Raw genomic sequence first — 16,922 nt, 5'->3', positions numbered from 1 at the left:
GAGCGATGGAGATGGAAATTAGGGGAGAGCATTTTTACCCTTTCCTTCAGACTGTCATTTCTCTAGCTTCAAGTCAGCTTCAGGCTCCAACGTTCAGGAACTCTGTAGAGTCTGCAGCAGACCAGCAGCCCCTCTGATGTTCAGGTGCCTGAACCTGAAACCTTGCATACTCTTACTGTTGTGTAACTGTGGGGTATTAATACGGTCAGACTTGTTGACTGGGCCTGGAGCTAACCTCAATTAAACCCAGTGAATTTGGAAGCCAGAAATCATAGGGTAAATTCATCAATTGTAGTGGTCCAAGCAGAGAGTCTCACTCAAAGGGTTTGAGACAGGGCTCCATTTCAGCATGCCTCCTCGCTGGGAGCACAGGATAAGTGAATTTACCCTTTCGGTCTACCTGGAGCTGGAGGTGATGCTCAGTTCACAGTATCACCTATAAGGATGACTGATTTTGTTTATGTAAACAACTATTGTTCAGGCCGTACAATAAATGGCAGGAAAGAGAATAAGGAATTGTCACTCAGTTTTCCCCCATCCCCCCATAAACATATTAAATTTTCTATGGTATGTCATGCATTCCTTATTTGGGCATCACCATTCTGTGACACACAGTCACGCCTGCAGCTGTACATGTCTACCACTAGATGGAGCTTCCTAAGCTGCAGAATCTTTGGATCTCCATACCTATCTATACCTACAGCATCACTAATGCCCTCTGAGGGAAATTGGCTTTATCCTGCAGAACCACGGGAGCTTCCATGGTTGGGGAAGGGGGAACCCTACAATCTGTAACCCTTTGATACAGTGGTTGGTTGATGTATGGATTAAAACAGTTACTGGCTATATTTGTAAGCCTGAGGCCTGGATAATGAACTGCAAGAACTGGTTGGGATAAGAAGTGATTTTATTAAATTATTTCACCGAATTACAAAACCTGATGGTGAGAGGAGAGCTAATGGGGCTGAAATTGGTCTTTGCAAGTAGTGCGAAACAGACCCATAGCAAATCGGCTGCCTATTTTTTATTCCATTGAGTCAAACGGGCGGCCGATTCGCTGTGACCCCACTTCACGTTACTGGTCAAGACCAGTTTCACTCCCAAAATGTCCAGACTGGGGCTGATTTCCCCCCCTCCCCCAAATGTCCAGACTGAGGCTCCATCCACCAGAAAAAAGCAATAGATTGTGGATTTGCGCGTCAGTGACTACAGTTTGTAGTGGATACTTGATCACTACAGAAGCAGAATCCTTGTGCACACGTGGGTACTTTCACTGCTGTGGTCCATTGGCCAACCTCTGAGGCACCACTTTCCAGTGCAGTTACCACAGAAAGTCATTGCCAGAGGACTTCACCTGAATCAACTTTGAAGTGAAATCTGTAGCCTAGGAATTCCTGTCACAGATTGTAGCGAATGAATGTTTAATATGTTCATAGATTAGATGTTAGGAGTCGGTTCTTTTCCCGTAGAATAGTGGTCCTGTAGAACAGGCTGCCAGCTCGTGCGATGATAGCTGATTCGCTGAACTCCTTCAACTGAGAGGTGGGACAGAGACCACCTCGTACATTAACCAGGGCCAGACTGGTCTCCTGGACTAGTTTCGATCGCCTAATGGGGTCAGAAAGGAATTTTCCAGATTCTACCCCCCCCTCCCAAATGGCCTGTGTTTTAATTTTTTTTGTCTCCCAGAAGATTATATGGCTCCTGGGTGTGATGGAGAGTGTTAAGTATTGTGATGCATTAGACATCACCGTTATGTGGGACAGGCTGGTTGGACCGGTTGGACCAGTAGGTCCTTTCCTGCCTGTCATTTTCCATATGTTCTTATATAACACTGTTCTGTTTGCTATTGTAGTAGAGCAGTTAACTAGGGGGCATAATCTTAGAATAAGGGGCTGCTCTTTCAAAACTGAGATGAGGAGAAACTTCTTCACTCAGAGGGTGGTAGGTCTGTGGAATTTGCTGCCCCAGGAAGCTGTGGAAGCTACATCATTAAATAAATTCAAAACGGAAATCGACAGTTTCCTAGAAATAAAGGGAATTAGGGGTTACGGGGAGCGGGCAGGAAATTGGACATGAATTTAGATTTGAGGTTAGGATCAGATCAGCCATGATCTTATTGAATGGCGGAGCAGGCTCGAGGGGCCGATTGGCCTACTCCTGCTCCTATTTCTTATGTTCTTAAGCATCCAGTGTTAAAATAATGGACAGTGTCATATGCAAACACTAAACATTCATCCACTAATAACAGCAACAGGAATTTCTAGGTTAGTGTTTGCTGAATGCAAATGTACTGAGATGGGATGGGTTGGTCCTCATTGGGAGAGAAGAAAATACATTGGGGAAAGAGTAAAAGTGATTCTTCATCCAGTTCATAATTGAGTAACATCGATCAGGATGTGTTCTCCCAGGGGTTTGTCGGAGAATTTCCCTTGCAGGTAGACAATCTTCCCACGGACAATTGTAGCAAAAACCTCTCCTTGCAGTTTGCATCCAAGATACGGGGTCAACTGGAAGGGAAATGGGATTGGTGTCATTTCTTTTTAAATATGCTTTTTTTTGGGATGAGTTTCTGAAGGTGAGGGATGTCAGTGCTGGTAAATGGAACACTTTCCCATACTGGGCACCTAAGGGCAGCTTTAAGTGCTCACGAGCACGGTATAGCAGCGGTCAGAGGCCAAGTAAAGCTCTCTACTCTGCCCCATAATGTGGCTTAACCTCAGTCTCTCAAGAGTATCCCCTACTACACCAGTGTGACATTTCTGAGTGATACTGCAAAATGGAGGTTAGTTTTTCACCCACTGGGAACTGAGCTGCGGCTCCCCATACGTGAGACCCTTACAGCCAACAGGACTTTATCCCATCAGTTGGGGCTGGATTTGAAACATGGATGCCTGGGGTAAAAGGAGAATATTTAACTTTCTATACTAACTAGTCCCATGCTCCTTGTTTTAGTTGTGTTTTTTTTGAGGGGGTGGGGGTAGGGGTGGAGACAGCTGTATTTTTTATTTTATCCCTTTTCCGTTAACCCTCCACGAACAAGAGTGCCCTAGGTGTAAAAACTGCTCCCAAGCTTTCTCCCATGCTCGTTTGAAAAGAGTTATTAGAGGACAGAGGAGAGCAGCCTGGGTGTGAAACTCATTCTGATGAGTTCCTCCCTGTGTTGGGGGTGGAAAGAAGAAGCCAAGCATCCACTTGGCCCCACCTCACAGTAGGTGTTGAAGGAATGTGTGATGCACCCAATTTTTATTTGGGATTAGCAGCCTGTGTCTGAGGGTTTCATAACATCCTTTGATTTTTCAGTACCTTTTAGGTCGTCATACCATCAGTCTCTCCCTACCACAGCCGGCGTCAGTCCCGGGACGGTGTCTCACTCTCCCTACCACAGCTGGAGTCAGTCCCGGGACCGTCTCACTCTCCCTACCACAGCCGGAGTCAGTCCCGGGACCGTCTCACTCTCCCTACCACAGCCGGCGTCAGTCCCGGGACCGTCTCACTCCCTACCACAGCCGGCGTCAGTCCCGGGACGGTGTCTCACTCTCCCTACCACAGCCGGCGTCAGTCCCGGGACCGTCTCACTCTCCCTACCACAGCCGGAGTCAGTCCCGGGACGGTCTCACTCTCCCTACCACAGCCGGAGTCAGTCCCGGGACGGTCTCACTCTCCCTACCACAGCCGGCGTCAGTCCCGGGACGGTCTCACTCTCCCTACCACAGCCGGCGTCAGTCCCGGGACGGTGTCTCACTCTCTACCACAGCCGGCGTCAGTCCCGGGACGGTGTCTCACTGTCCCTACCACAGCCGGCGTCAGTCCCGGGACCGTCTCACTCCCTACCACAGCCGGAGTCAATCCCGGGACGGTCTCACTCTCCCTACCACAGCCGGCGTCAGTCCCGGGACCGTCTCACTCTCCCTACCACAGCCGGCGTCAGTCCCGGGACGGTCTCACTCCCTACCACAGCCGGCGTCAGTCCCGGGACGGTGTCTCACTCTCCCTACCACAGCCGGCGTCAATCCCGGGACGGTCTCACTCTCCCTACCACAGCCGGCGTCAGTCCCGGGACCGTCTCACTCTCCCTACCACAGCCGGAGTCAGTCCCGGGACGGTCTCACTCTCCCTACCACAGCCGGCGTCAGTCCCGGGACCGTCTCACTCCCTACCACAGCCGGAGTCAGTCCCGGGACGGTCTCACTCCCTACCACAGCCGGAGTCAGTCCCGGGACGGTCTCACTCCCTACCACAGCCGGAGTCAGTCCCGGGACGGTCTCACTCCCTACCACAGCCGGAGTCAGTCCCGGGACGGTCTCACTCCCTACCACAGCCGGCGTCAGTCCCGGGACGGTCTCACTCTCCCTACCACAGCCGGCGTCAGTCCCGGGACCGTCTCACTCTCCCTACCACAGCCGGCGTCAGTCCCGGGACGGTGTCTCACTCCCTACCACAGCCGGCGTCAGTCCCGGGACGGTCTCACTCTCCCTACCACAGCCGGCGTCAGTCCCGGGACGGTCTCACTCTCCCTACCACAGCCGGCGTCAGTCCCGGGACCGTCTCACTCCCTACCACAGCCGGCGTCAGTCCCGGGACGGTGTCTCACTCTCCCTACCACAGCCGGCGTCAGTCCCGGGACAGTCTCACTCTCCCTACCACAGCCGGCGTCAGTCCCGGGACCGTCTCACTCTCCCTACCACAGCCGGCGTCAGTCCCGGGACCGTCTCACTCTCCCTACCACAGCCGGCGTCAGTCCCGGGACGGTCTCACTCCCTACCACAGCCGGCGTCAGTCCCGGGACCGTCTCACTCTCCCTACCACAGCCGGCGTCAGTCCCGGGACCGTCTCACTCTCCCTACCACAGCCGGCGTCAGTCCCGGGACCGTCTCACTCTCCCTACCACAGCCGGCGTCAGTCCCGGGACAGTCTCACTCTCCCTACCACAGCCGGCGTCAGTCCCGGGACCGTCTCACTCTCCCTACCACAGCCGGCGTCAGTCCCGGGACCGTCTCACTCTCCCTACCACAGCCGGAGTCAGTCCCGGGACGGTCTCACTCTCCCTACCACAGCCGGAGTCAGTCCCGGGACCGTCTCACTCTCCCTACCACAGCCGGAGTCAGTCCCGGGACAGTCTCACTCTCCCTACCACAGCCGGCGTCAGTCCCGGGACAGTCTCACTCTCCCTACCACAGCCGGAGTCAGTCCCGGGACGGTCTCACTCTCCCTACCACAGCCGGAGTCAGTCCCGGGACGGTCTCACTCTCCCTACCACAGCCGGCGTCAGTCCCGGGACCGTCTCACTCTCCCTACCACAGCCGGCGTCAGTCCCGGGACGGTGTCTCACTCCCTACCACAGCCGGCGTCAGTCCCGGGACCGTCTCACTCTCCCTACCACAGCCGGCGTCAGTCCCGGGACCGTCTCACTCTCCCTACCACAGCCGGAGTCAGTCCCGGGACGGTGTCTCACTCCCTACCACAGCCGGCGTCAGTCCCGGGACCGTCTCACTCTCCCTACCACAGCCGGCGTCAGTCCCGGGACCGTCTCACTCTCCCTACCACAGCCGGCGTCAGTCCCGGGACCGTCTCACTCTCCCTACCACAGCCGGCGTCAGTCCCGGGACCGTCTCACTCCCTACCACAGCCGGCGTCAGTCCCGGGACCGTCTCACTCTCCCTACCACAGCCGGCGTCAGTCCCGGGACGGTCTCACTCTCCCTACCACAGCCGGCGTCAGTCCCGGGACCATCTCACTCTCCCTACCACAGCCGGCGTCAGTCCCGGGACGGTGTCTCACTCTCTACCACAGCCGGCGTCAGTCCCGGGACGGTGTCTCACTCCCTACCACAGCCGGCGTCAGTCCCGGGACGGTGTCTCACTCTCTACCACAGCCGGCGTCAGTCCCGGGACGGTGTCTCACTCTCTACCACAGCCGGAGTCAGTCCCGGGACCGTCTCACTCTCCCTACCACAGCCGGCGTCAGTCCCGGGACGGTGTCTCACTCCATACCACAGCTGGCGTCAGTCCCGGGACCGTCTCATGCTCCCTACCATAAAAAGTCAGTCTTCGGACAGTCTGGGGGTGATTTTAAACCCCAAGAACGGGTGGGTTGGGGGCAGGTGGGAGTTGAAAATAGTTGTTTTTTGGTTGGCGACTGCAACCCAGCTTTATTTAATGTCGGCGCGTAAGAGTACAGTCTTCCCACTGGGAATGCCAAGTCCAAAAATGTTGTGGTTGCGACCTAAAAAAATTATTTTCAACTCCCACCCACCCCCAACCCGCCCGTTCTTGCGGTTTAAAATCACCCCCTCTGTCTCACACTCGCTGCCTCATCTGCTGAGCTTCAGTCCTTGGGCTGCCCGTCTCACATTTTCTCCCTCAGTCAGCTTCAGTGCTTAGGGGCTGTCTGTCTCACAATCACTACACCAATCCTGCCAGTTCTCAGACTAGTTGTTAGTGGAATTACTCAAAGAGTGGGAACATGCTTTCTTAATGTGGAGGGGAGAGCAGAGGCACTGACCCCAGAGCACAGTGTACAGTGCTGTGATCCTAAACCCATTGTGCCTTCCAGCTGGAGGAGTTTAAAGGGCAAGAGGCTAAACAGGTTGCATTAAGGACACTTACTTTGTTTTTGTGGTGAATTAAGGTCTCTTTCACCTGCAAACAACAATAGTCAGTTACTGAGGTGATACTCAGACATAGAAACATTCTCATGGTGAAGGCGATAATCGTGTTAGCAACCTACCTCAAACTCTCGGTCAGGATCCCATATCACAAGGTCAGCATCCTTACCAGGGACGAGAGACCCCTTCCTGTTCTCAATCCCACACAACTTGGCTGTGTTTTTACACATCAGGTTCACCGTGTCCTGCAGAGTGAATCCTCGCTGTCGGGCAGAGGTCCAGAACAGAGGAAGGCCTTTTAAAAGAGAATACGGTATTAGAGAAAGAGTATTAACAGCGAATGCCCACTCTAATACTTGGATGGCAGGAAATGCCTGCTCTTCAGGCCCCAGCTGCTAACATAACAGAGTGAACTTTTGGATTGTTGGACCGGGTCTTTGACTGAAGTGCCATTTTCTGATGTGCACCCCTAGGATGGCTAATGGTTTACCACTGCCCAGGCCCGGGCAGAGGTAAATGGCTCCTTGTGGTGTAGTTAACAGATGTACAGACCAGGAAGATCCCATGTGCCATTCATGGTCGATGCTGAATTAGATGAATAAAGGGCCACAGAGGGCTCGGGGTGTCCCTGGGCTAAGGAGGGGACGTATCAGCCAGGGCTCCAAATTAATGAAGTGGATGCTATTTTCCAATTCTGCAGAGAAATGGTTAAAAAAATAGGGGTTTTAATCTAATACAGTAACTGCAAAATACAATTTTTCCTGCACTGATTTAATTTGCAGAAGTGACAGAAAATCAGGCAATCATGGCACACCTGCAATAAAGATTTGCATTTATATAGCACCTTACCAGAATGTCACAAAATGCTTCACATACCATGGATTAGTTTGAAGTGCTGTCAGAGAGTTCTCCCTGTTGTTCTGGCCAACATCCCTCCCAAAACCATACATGGTGCATGCATTGACAGTATGCCATCTATATACTAACAGTGCATGGTCTGTATGTTAATTGTTTGAATTTGGCTGACACAGATCTGACTCACCAAATTGCAGAGAAGAAATCCCTCCCCATGCTTTGAGGAAGTCTCCAGATTGTAACAATTTGAGGTCCGCAGTACATGGAGAATGGTCGGAGACCACCATGTCTATCTTTCCAGCTTTCAGTGCAGACCACAGCTGCTCCTGTGTGGGAACGGACAGTGAACGACAAGCACCACTATCAGTTTGTAGACCAATGTAGACTATGACACTATAGGACATGGGTAACATAATAAGGCACTGGATAAATGCAGTTATTACATTAATACATCTCAAGGTGGTTCACACAAATTCTTTTTGGAGTGTAGTGACTATTATTATGTAGACAAACAAGGCATGGACAATGAAGGTTTGGCATTTTAGACAGTGCTCTGTTGGGTTATTTAAATTTGTTACCATTTGTTTCTCAACAAGCCCTTTTTTTCCATCAGTCCCACTGTCCTGGCTCTTTTTCGGTTCCAGTAACATTAATCATCCTCTGAAGCCAAGTTCGGGTTTTTCAAACCCTGCAGATTGTTGGAGGAAGGGGAGGGTGTGTGAGATTAGCAATTTTACAGGTCGAGAATGGGTTAGAATAGGAGACGGTGTGATGAGACTGGATTTCAACACAGTGAGGATGCAGATAGGATGAGGTATTTGGAACTTAGGAGGAAAGTTCAGAGCAGCAATGACCATAGTGCTAGATAAAATAGAGACAGGTAAGGTGGCAATTAGGAGAGGTGTTGGAGGTTAGATTTAAGAGGAGATCACCTATCAGATGACAAGCTTTCTCTTGTAATTTTCCTGGAGTGTGTTAAAAGCCTCACTGATATGGGAGCAGTGCACAAGTCTTGGTTGAACTTGAATGAGTTAAGAGTTTTGAAGAAAAGTCAAAATTACATCAGCAGAAACTCTTTAATAGCTACTGATGCAATTAGCTTCATAAATTCACAATCCAGGCATTTGGAACTTTGGAAAACAGGCGCGTTAAGGAGAGAATCTGGCTATCAGGACCCATTTTGGTGAGGGAGTATGGCAACCAGGACCTCCTCTAGGCATTGGTTTTAACTGCATGCCATCTTCAATCTGGAAGGAAATCTGTAATTTAAAATTGGACTAATTAATAAAGTGCAGAATCCGTACTTGATTATGTCTTGCTCTAATCGGAGGGCAGCACTTGTAATGTGTGGCACCGTTTGGTATGTCTTCAGCAGCCAGCGAGAGATAATGGTGAGTGGTCTCAACAGTCAGCGGGGCCCCTGCTTTACGGGCTTCATCTATGATGGGTAGAGCTTCCGCAGTTGAAAGATGAACAATATGGCAGTGAACTCTGGGACAGAGAAGATCAGAGAGCAAGTGTGACTTCCGAAAACAACTGGACCATCTGTCCACTGATGAACCAAATTAGCTCTGAAAGGTATGCAGCATTTGTGACCTTTTAACCTTTTGAAAACTTATGATCAAAGTACTATTTGGACTGTTCTCAGGGCTTTGAGTGCCAAAGTACATTAAAATGGAGTGGAGGGTCCCTCCCTCTTTGACAGGGAAATGGGCGATGGCAATGGGTTAAGAAACTGTGCTCAGCACTAGATTCAAATGCAGCCCAGGGATGGTGCAGTCAGGGTTATCTCTATAATTTAAACCTGGTTGTTTCTGGGAGTATGGGAATGATTTGGGGAAGTTGTATTGAGATATCAAAGAGAAAGTCAGAGATTTTGCTTAGCCCAGTGTGTTCTTCAGCAAGTGATGATCCTCTCTGTGATTAACTTTCGGTGTACAATGGGCATAGATCCAGAATTTGCCATTGTCTGAGATTTTCACAGGCAGGAGACATCATGTGTGAAGCTAGGACTCCCTGGGCCATTTTTGGATTGATAAAGATTGTTAAAATGCAGCTACAACTTGGGCTAGATTTTCATAGTATCATTGTAGGTACAGCATAGAAGGAGGCCATTCAGCCCATCGTGCCTGTGCCGGCTCTTTGAAAGAGCTATCCAATTAGTCCCATTCCCCTGCTCTTTCACCATAGCCCTGTAATTTTTTTCCCTTCAAGTATTTATCCAATTCCCTTTTGAAAGTTATCATTGAATCTGTTTCAACCACTCTTTCAGGCAGTGCATTCCAGATCATAACAACACACTACTTAAAAAAATGTTTCCTCATGCTGCCTCTGGTTCTTTTGCCAATCACCTTAAATCTGTGTCCTCTGGTTACTGACCTTTCTGCCACTGGAAACAGTTTCTCCTTATTTACTCTATCAAAACTGTTCATGATTTTGAACACCTCTATCAAATCCCCTCTTAACCCTGTCTGCTCAAAGGAGAACAACCCCAGCTTCTGCAGTCTCTCCACATAACTGAAGTATCTCATCCCTTGTACCATTCTAGTAAATCTCTTCTGCATCCTAAGGGCCTTGACATCCTTCCTAAAGTGTGGTGCCCAGAATTGAACACAATACTCCAGCTGAGGCCTAACCAGTGATTTATAAAGGTTCAACATAACTTCCTTGCTTTTGTACTCTATGCCTCCATTTATAAAGCCCAGGATCCCATATACTATTTTAATGGCCTTCTCAACTTGTCCTGCCACCTTCAAAGATTTGTGTACATACATCCCCGGGTCTCTCTGTTCCTGCACTCCCTTCAAAATTGTACCATTTAGTTGATATTGCCTCTCCTCATTCTTCATACCAAAATGTATAACTTCATACTTTTCTGTGTTAAATTTCATCTGCCAAATGCCTGCCCTTTTCACCAGTCTTATATCCTCCTGAAGTCTGTTACTATCCTCCACATTGTTTATTACATTTCCGAGTTTTGTGTCATCTGCAAACTTTGAAATCATACCCTGTATATCCCATTCCAGGTCAATATATATCAAATTTTCCAAATGACAATGAATGGGCAATAAATTTAGCTCAACTGGTTGTGGTCCTGTCATAAAAATTGGGAAGAAAGAAAGTTTTAGTTAGTTTTAATCCTTCCCCTCCTCAATATGAAAACACACCACAGAGCATGATGTTGGTAAGGACACAACTGTCCCCTCCAGTTGCCTTTATGCCCACTGCCCCACTCCAGCTGCCTTAATATGCACTGTCCCCACTTGAATTGCTTTTATGCCCACTGCCCCATCCGGTTGCCTTTGTACCCACTCCGGTTGGCTTTGCACCCACTCTGGTTGCCTTTATGCCTACTGCTCCCAATGGCCTTTATATCCACTGCCCATTCCAGTTACCTTAATACCTACTGCCCCAACTCCAGTTGTCTTAATACCCACTTCTCCCTCAAGTTGCCTTTATACCCATTGCTCCCACTCTGGTTGCCTTTATGCCCACCATCCCCATGCTGTTGTACTAATACTGTGTCCACTCCAGTTGCCCTCTACCCCCAATCCAGTTCTCCTTTTTGCCCTCTACCCCCAATCCAGTTCTCTTTTTGCCCTCTACCCCCAATCCAGTTCTCTTTTTGCCCTCTACCCCCAATCCAGTTCTCTTTTTGTCTGCTGTCCCCACTCCGGTTCTCTTTTTGTCTGCTGTCCCCACTCCAGTTGTCTCATTCCACTCGTGCTGTTGAGAAAATAATTCTATGCAAACGCCTGAAAAATTATCAATTAATAGTTTGCGTATGTTACTGAGTATTGTAGAGAGTCACCTTTCAGTGCAGTCTGTGCTGTGATTGGGCTTTCTGTGCAGCTAGAATGAATTTCTTACCTGTACTGAAGACAAAGTTTAATTACTGTTCGAATGGCTTCCACCTCCATCTCATCAGGTCGGGTCGCCAAGAATGTTGTGTAATCACAGGGGTCTGTGGAAACAAGGGACAGAGTCACATGCAATGACTCAAGGAAAGAGAGAGAGAGAGAGAGATGGGGATATGGGGAGACAGACACAGAGGCAAAATTCTGAGAGACAGAGCCATGGGGAGAGCAGTGGAGATAGGGAGATAGGGAGGCAGTGACATTGCGAGAGAAAGAGGCAAAGGCACAGCAAGGGAGATAGAAGCAGAGATATGGGGAGGAGACATGGGGAGAGAAAAAGGCAGAGGCATGGAGGGAGGCAGAGACACTTGGAAGTAAAGATGGAGAGAGAGGCGAGACACGGAGAAAAAGGCATTGATGGAGAGAGGCAGAAATACAGAGAGAGGCAATGACACAAAGACTTTGGAGAGGCAGTGATGGAATGAAGCAGAAACACAGAGAAGCATACTGGTACAAGACATCTCCCAGCACAATCTATTTACTAAAGGCTGAAATGAAGAATCAACACTTATCACCTAAGTAATTTGTCAATTTATGATGAAATACTTAATGGAGAAAATGACTGGTGGATCCATGGGAGTATTACTGGGATGCAGCTAAGCAGGCTCGGATGATTGTAAAATAGGATGAATATGCTTGAGACTCGCATCAGGGAGAAGTTTCTCAGCTTTGCCTCCCCAAAGGTCCCCCTTATAATTACTTCTCTCAGCAAGGGTTTATATATTTTAGGATGAGTCTGTAACAGTAAGAGTTATATACGGCCCTTGACCGTGAACACTGTGGATGGTTGGTGACTGTAAAAGTTGTACATGGTTCATGTTGGTGAATATAAGAACATAAGAAATAGGAGCAGGAGTAGGCCTTACGGCCCCTCGAGCCTGCTCTGCCATTCAATCAGATCATGGCTGATATTTGACCTCAACCCCACTTTCCTGCCTGATCCCCATACCCCTTGATTCCCCTAGATCCAAAAATGTGTCTATCTCAGCCTTGAATATACTCAACGACTCAGCATCCACAGCCCTCTGGGGTAGAGAATTCCAAAGATTTACAACCCTCTGAGTGAAGAAATTCCTCCTCATCTCAGTCTTAAATGGCCGACCACTTATCCTGCGACTATGCCCTCCAGAGAGAGACTCTCCAGCCAGGGGAAACAACCTCTCAGCCTCTACGCTGTCAAGCCCCCTCAGAATCTTAAATGTTTCAATGAGATCACCTCTCATTCTTCTAAACTCCAGAGAGAATAGGCCCATTCTACTCAATCTCTTCCCATAGAACAACCCACTCTTCCCAGGAATGAATCTAGTAAATATTGTACATTTCTCATGTTGGCGAATATTGTGCGTGGTCCACGTTGGCGAATATCGTGCGTGGTCCACGTTGGCGAATATCGTACGTGGTCCACGTTGGCGAATATCTTGCGTGGTCCACGTTGGCGAATATCGTGCGTGGTCCACGTTGGCAAATATCGTGCGTGGTCCACGACAGTGAATGTTGAACATAGTCTGATGGGAGAACGCTTCTGATGGGATGTGGCATAGATTCTACAGGCAGGACTCCTATTGGGGGGTATGTGTTTTAGAGGCGCAGACTCTTATTGGGGTATGGGTTCTACAGACATGGACTCTTGTTGGGGTATGGGTTCAAGTGGCACGCACTCTTGTTGTGGTATTGGTTCTGCAGACACGATCTATTATCGGGGTATAGGTTCTACAGGCCCCAGTCGTTGCCATTCTTTGTGTGTGAGCCAGGACAGGAGCCCCACTCTGTTTTTGCCTGATACATACATTTTCCAGCAGGGGTCACTGGGTAGGGATAAGGAGTAGGAACCATGGCTGATTTTTCCCCTCTCTAGCCCAGGAGCACTGAGACCAATTGTAGCTCCCTCTCTGCTGCCTTGACTGAGATCAGCTAACGCAGGACAGACCAAATATTGAGCCTGGAACATTTCTGCTGTGTATGCTACATTATCTTAAGATGTATAAGAAACGAATAGCGCCTTTCATGTAATCCCAAAGCACTTCACAGCCAATTAAGTACTTTTGAAGTGTAGTCACTATTGTAATGTAGTGAAATGCAGCAGTCAATTTGTACACAAGGTTCCACAAACAACAATGAGATAAATGACCATATAATCTGTTTTAGTGATGTTGGTTGAGGGAAAAATGTTGGCCAGGACTCCAGAAGAACTCTCCTGTTTTTGTTGGAATAGTGCCATGAGATCTTTTACGTTCACCTAAGAGGGCAGGCGGGGTCTCGTTCAACATCTTATCTGAAGATGATGCTTTTGACAGTGCAGCTCTCCCTCAGTACTGCACTGAAATGTCAGCCTAGATTATGGACTCCAATCTCTGGAATGGGTCTTGAAGACGCAACCATCTGACTCAGAGGAGAGGGTTGCTATCACTGAGCCAAGCTGGCCCTTATGGATATCAGTCATGCAGGTCACTGATTGGAGATATCCCTCTTAAAATAATAGTTTGAAAACAGGGTACTTTTGACAGATAGATCGATCATTGTATGATCAAATCTTGTGTTCAAATCCCTCCATGGCCTCGCCCCTCCCTATCTCTATAACCTCCTCCAGTCCTACAACCCACCGAGAACTCTGCGTTCCTCCAATTCTGGCCTTTTGTGCATCCCCCACTTCCAACCCTCCACCACTGGAGGCCGTGTCTTCAGCCGTTTAGGCCCTAAACTTTGGAATTCCCTCCCTAATCCTCTCCGCCCCTTCACCACACTCTCCTCCTTTAAGACGCTGCTTAAAACCTACCTCTTTGTCACCCATCCTAATATCTCCTTATTTGGCTCGGTGTCAAATGTTGTCTGATTACACTCTTATGAGGCTCCTTGGGACATTTTACTACGTTAAAGGCGCCATATAAACACAAGTTGTTGTTGTTGATCATTCTCTATTATTCCCCCATTTCTTATACTTACTGTTTTGTGGAGGGGTCATATGCTCCAGCTCGCTCTCTGCGTGGAACTGTAATGAAGCAAAACATATTTAGTTAGCCATTTCATGCTTAACGTGATGAGCGAGGTCACTGTGTGGAATACTTTCCAGTTTGCTGTTCCCAGTATTGGGTCAGGTCAGCTACATCACAAATTAGATACAGAGCAAAGCCCTCTTCACTGTCCCATCATACACTCCCAGTTCACGTTCAGCGCTGTTGGAATCTGTGTCTCATCTTAGGAAGATTGGTTAACAAGCATGTGTCTCCCAAAATACCCAGTGTTTAGTCTGGGAGCTGAATCTCATTTTACATTGAATAAATTGATGGTTATTTCTGATAATCAGGGGAAATAAAGAACAGGAGTGTGTCTGTGTGTATGCATCTAGGTTTTACCACCAGTCAAAAGTATTTCACACAGTGAATTATTTTGAAACGCAGTGACGTGTTATATAGGCAAATATGGCAGTCATTTTATGCATAACAAGATCCCAAAAAACCATGAAATGATCAGCTAATCAGCCCTTGGTGATTTAGGTTGAGGAAAGTATGTTGGCCAGGGCAAGCATTGGAATAGGCAGGCATGTCTCAGTTTTAATATCTTATCTAAAGGACGGGGCCTCAGTACACACAGAATGTCAGCCTAAATTATATGTTCAAACTCCTGGAGCTCCAGTCCACGAGCTTCTAACCCAGAGGTAAGAGTGCTATCTGAACCAAGCTCAGACCATTACCCAATATACCATACAACTGAGGTTCAGACAGAACAAGGGGGGAGCGTTTACCGGAATGGATTATACAGTAGTGTGATTCAGAATGTTGGCCGGGTCTCTACCCTTCCACCCGTTACCTTCCACCCATTAAAGTGAGTGGGCAGAGGTTACAGGCTGGTGGAAGCACAAGCATAAAACCCCGGCTGCTGTGTTCGACCAGTACTGAGAATATGACCTGAACTTTGTGGATGAAGTCATTGTGGGCCTCCGAATTCACAGAAAGCCTGGCCCTATGCTTCAGCATTGGTCTCTCTATCTGAGAGTTCTGCGTAGGACTCTGTACTTCATACTTGGTCTGTGTATCCAGAGGGTCCCCTGTATATCGGACTGTACTTCACACTGGGTCTTATCCAGACGGTCCCCAGTATATAGGGCGCTGCGCTTCAGTTCTTTGTTTGTCTATCTGGAAGGCCTGCTCAAAATAGAACTCTGTGCTTTAATACCAGGTTTGTCTATCTCTGAAGACTCTATGCTCCGTGCCTGTCTCTCTTTGCACTGAGTAACTAATCAGCCCAGTCCGCAGCTTTGTTACAAACAAAACACTTGAGCCTTGATGGAGGGAGGATGGGCAAACTGACCATGGCATCATGGTACAGGAGGCCATTCAAGTGAGGGGAGTGAAAAGGAATGTGGTAGTGTTAGGGGATAGTATAGACGGCGATAAATATGTTCTCTGCAGCCGCGACCGGGAGTCCCGAAGGCTGTGTTGCCTGCCCGGTGCCATGATTAAGGCTATCTCCTCACGGCTGGAAAAGAACTTGAAGCGGGAGGGGGAGGATCCAGTTGTTGTGGTTCACATAGGAACCAACGACAGAGGTAGAACTAGGAATGAGGTTCTGCTGAGGGAGTTTGAGGAGCTCGGGTCCAAATTAATAAGCAGAACCTCAAGGGTAATAATCTCTGGAATAGTACCTGAACCATGTGCAAATTGGCATAGAGACAAACAGATTAGAGAGATAAATGCATGGCTCAAAGAGTGGTGTTGGAGTCAGGGGTTTTGATTCGTGGGGCACTGGCACCAGTACTGGGAAAAGAGGGAGCTGTTCCGTTGGGATGGGCTCCACTTAAACCGAGCTGGGACCACTGTCCAGGCAAATCGAATAACTGGGGCGGTTGATAGGGCTTTAAACCAAAAAGGCAGGGGGAGGGTTCAGGCAGGGGGAGGGTAAATTTATAAATCTAAAGAGTAAAGTTAAGGCCATAGAGCAGTGTAGCGATTTGGGTAAAGATAACCAGATGAAGGGACAGAGAGTTTAACAGTAATAATGCATCAGTGAATAAGGTCAAATCAGGGAATAATAGTAAAATGTTAAGATTAAAGGTGCTTTATCTGAATGCATGAAGCATTCGTAACAAAACAGATGAATTAATGGCACAAATAGAGATAAATGGGTTTGATCTAGTAGCCATTACTGAGATGTGGTTGCAGGGTGACCAAGATTGGGAACTAAATATTCCAGGTTAATTGACTTTTCGAGAAGACAGGCAGAATGGAAAAGGAGGGGGGGTAACCCTGATAATAAAGGATGACATAAGGACAGTAGTGAGAAAGGATCTCGGCTCGGAAGATCAGTAAGTAATTTCAGTACGGGTGGAGATAAGAAATAACAAGGGGCAGAAAACACTGGTGGGAGTAGTTTCTAGGCCCCCTGACAGTATTTATACTGTTGGACAGAGTATTATTCAAGATATAAGAGGAGCTTGTAACAAAGGTAATGCAATAATCGTGGGGCACTTTAATCTTCATACAGACTGCGCAAATCAAAATTGGCAAAAGTAGTTTGGAGGACCAGTTCATGGAATGCATTCGAGACAG

General features: G+C 48.4%; 1 protein-coding gene across 1 annotated transcript in view; it reads right to left on the bottom strand.

Moving 5' to 3' along the window:
- Positions 1–889: 889 nt before the first annotated feature.
- Positions 890–16,922, bottom strand: part of zgc:103559 (Allantoinase, mitochondrial) — a 32,311-nt gene continuing 16,278 nt past the window's right edge. Inside the window, exons 5-11 of the mRNA XM_067995565.1 lie at positions 14,320–14,365; positions 11,333–11,426; positions 8,767–8,953; positions 7,650–7,788; positions 6,730–6,902; positions 6,609–6,641; positions 890–2,510 (exon numbers count right to left, since the gene is read on the bottom strand). Of these exons, the coding sequence (XP_067851666.1) occupies positions 2,373–2,510; positions 6,609–6,641; positions 6,730–6,902; positions 7,650–7,788; positions 8,767–8,953; positions 11,333–11,426; positions 14,320–14,365 (810 nt within the window). The 3' untranslated portion in view covers positions 890–2,372. The remainder of the gene's footprint in view (positions 2,511–6,608; positions 6,642–6,729; positions 6,903–7,649; positions 7,789–8,766; positions 8,954–11,332; positions 11,427–14,319; positions 14,366–16,922) is intronic.

The sequence above is a fragment of the Heptranchias perlo genome, chromosome 13 (genome assembly GCF_035084215.1).
Source record: "Heptranchias perlo isolate sHepPer1 chromosome 13, sHepPer1.hap1, whole genome shotgun sequence".
NCBI classification, from domain to species: domain Eukaryota; kingdom Metazoa; phylum Chordata; class Chondrichthyes; order Hexanchiformes; family Hexanchidae; genus Heptranchias; species Heptranchias perlo.
The sequence above is the reverse complement of the archived record's forward strand: the minus strand, read 5'-3'. Positions and strand labels throughout refer to the sequence as shown.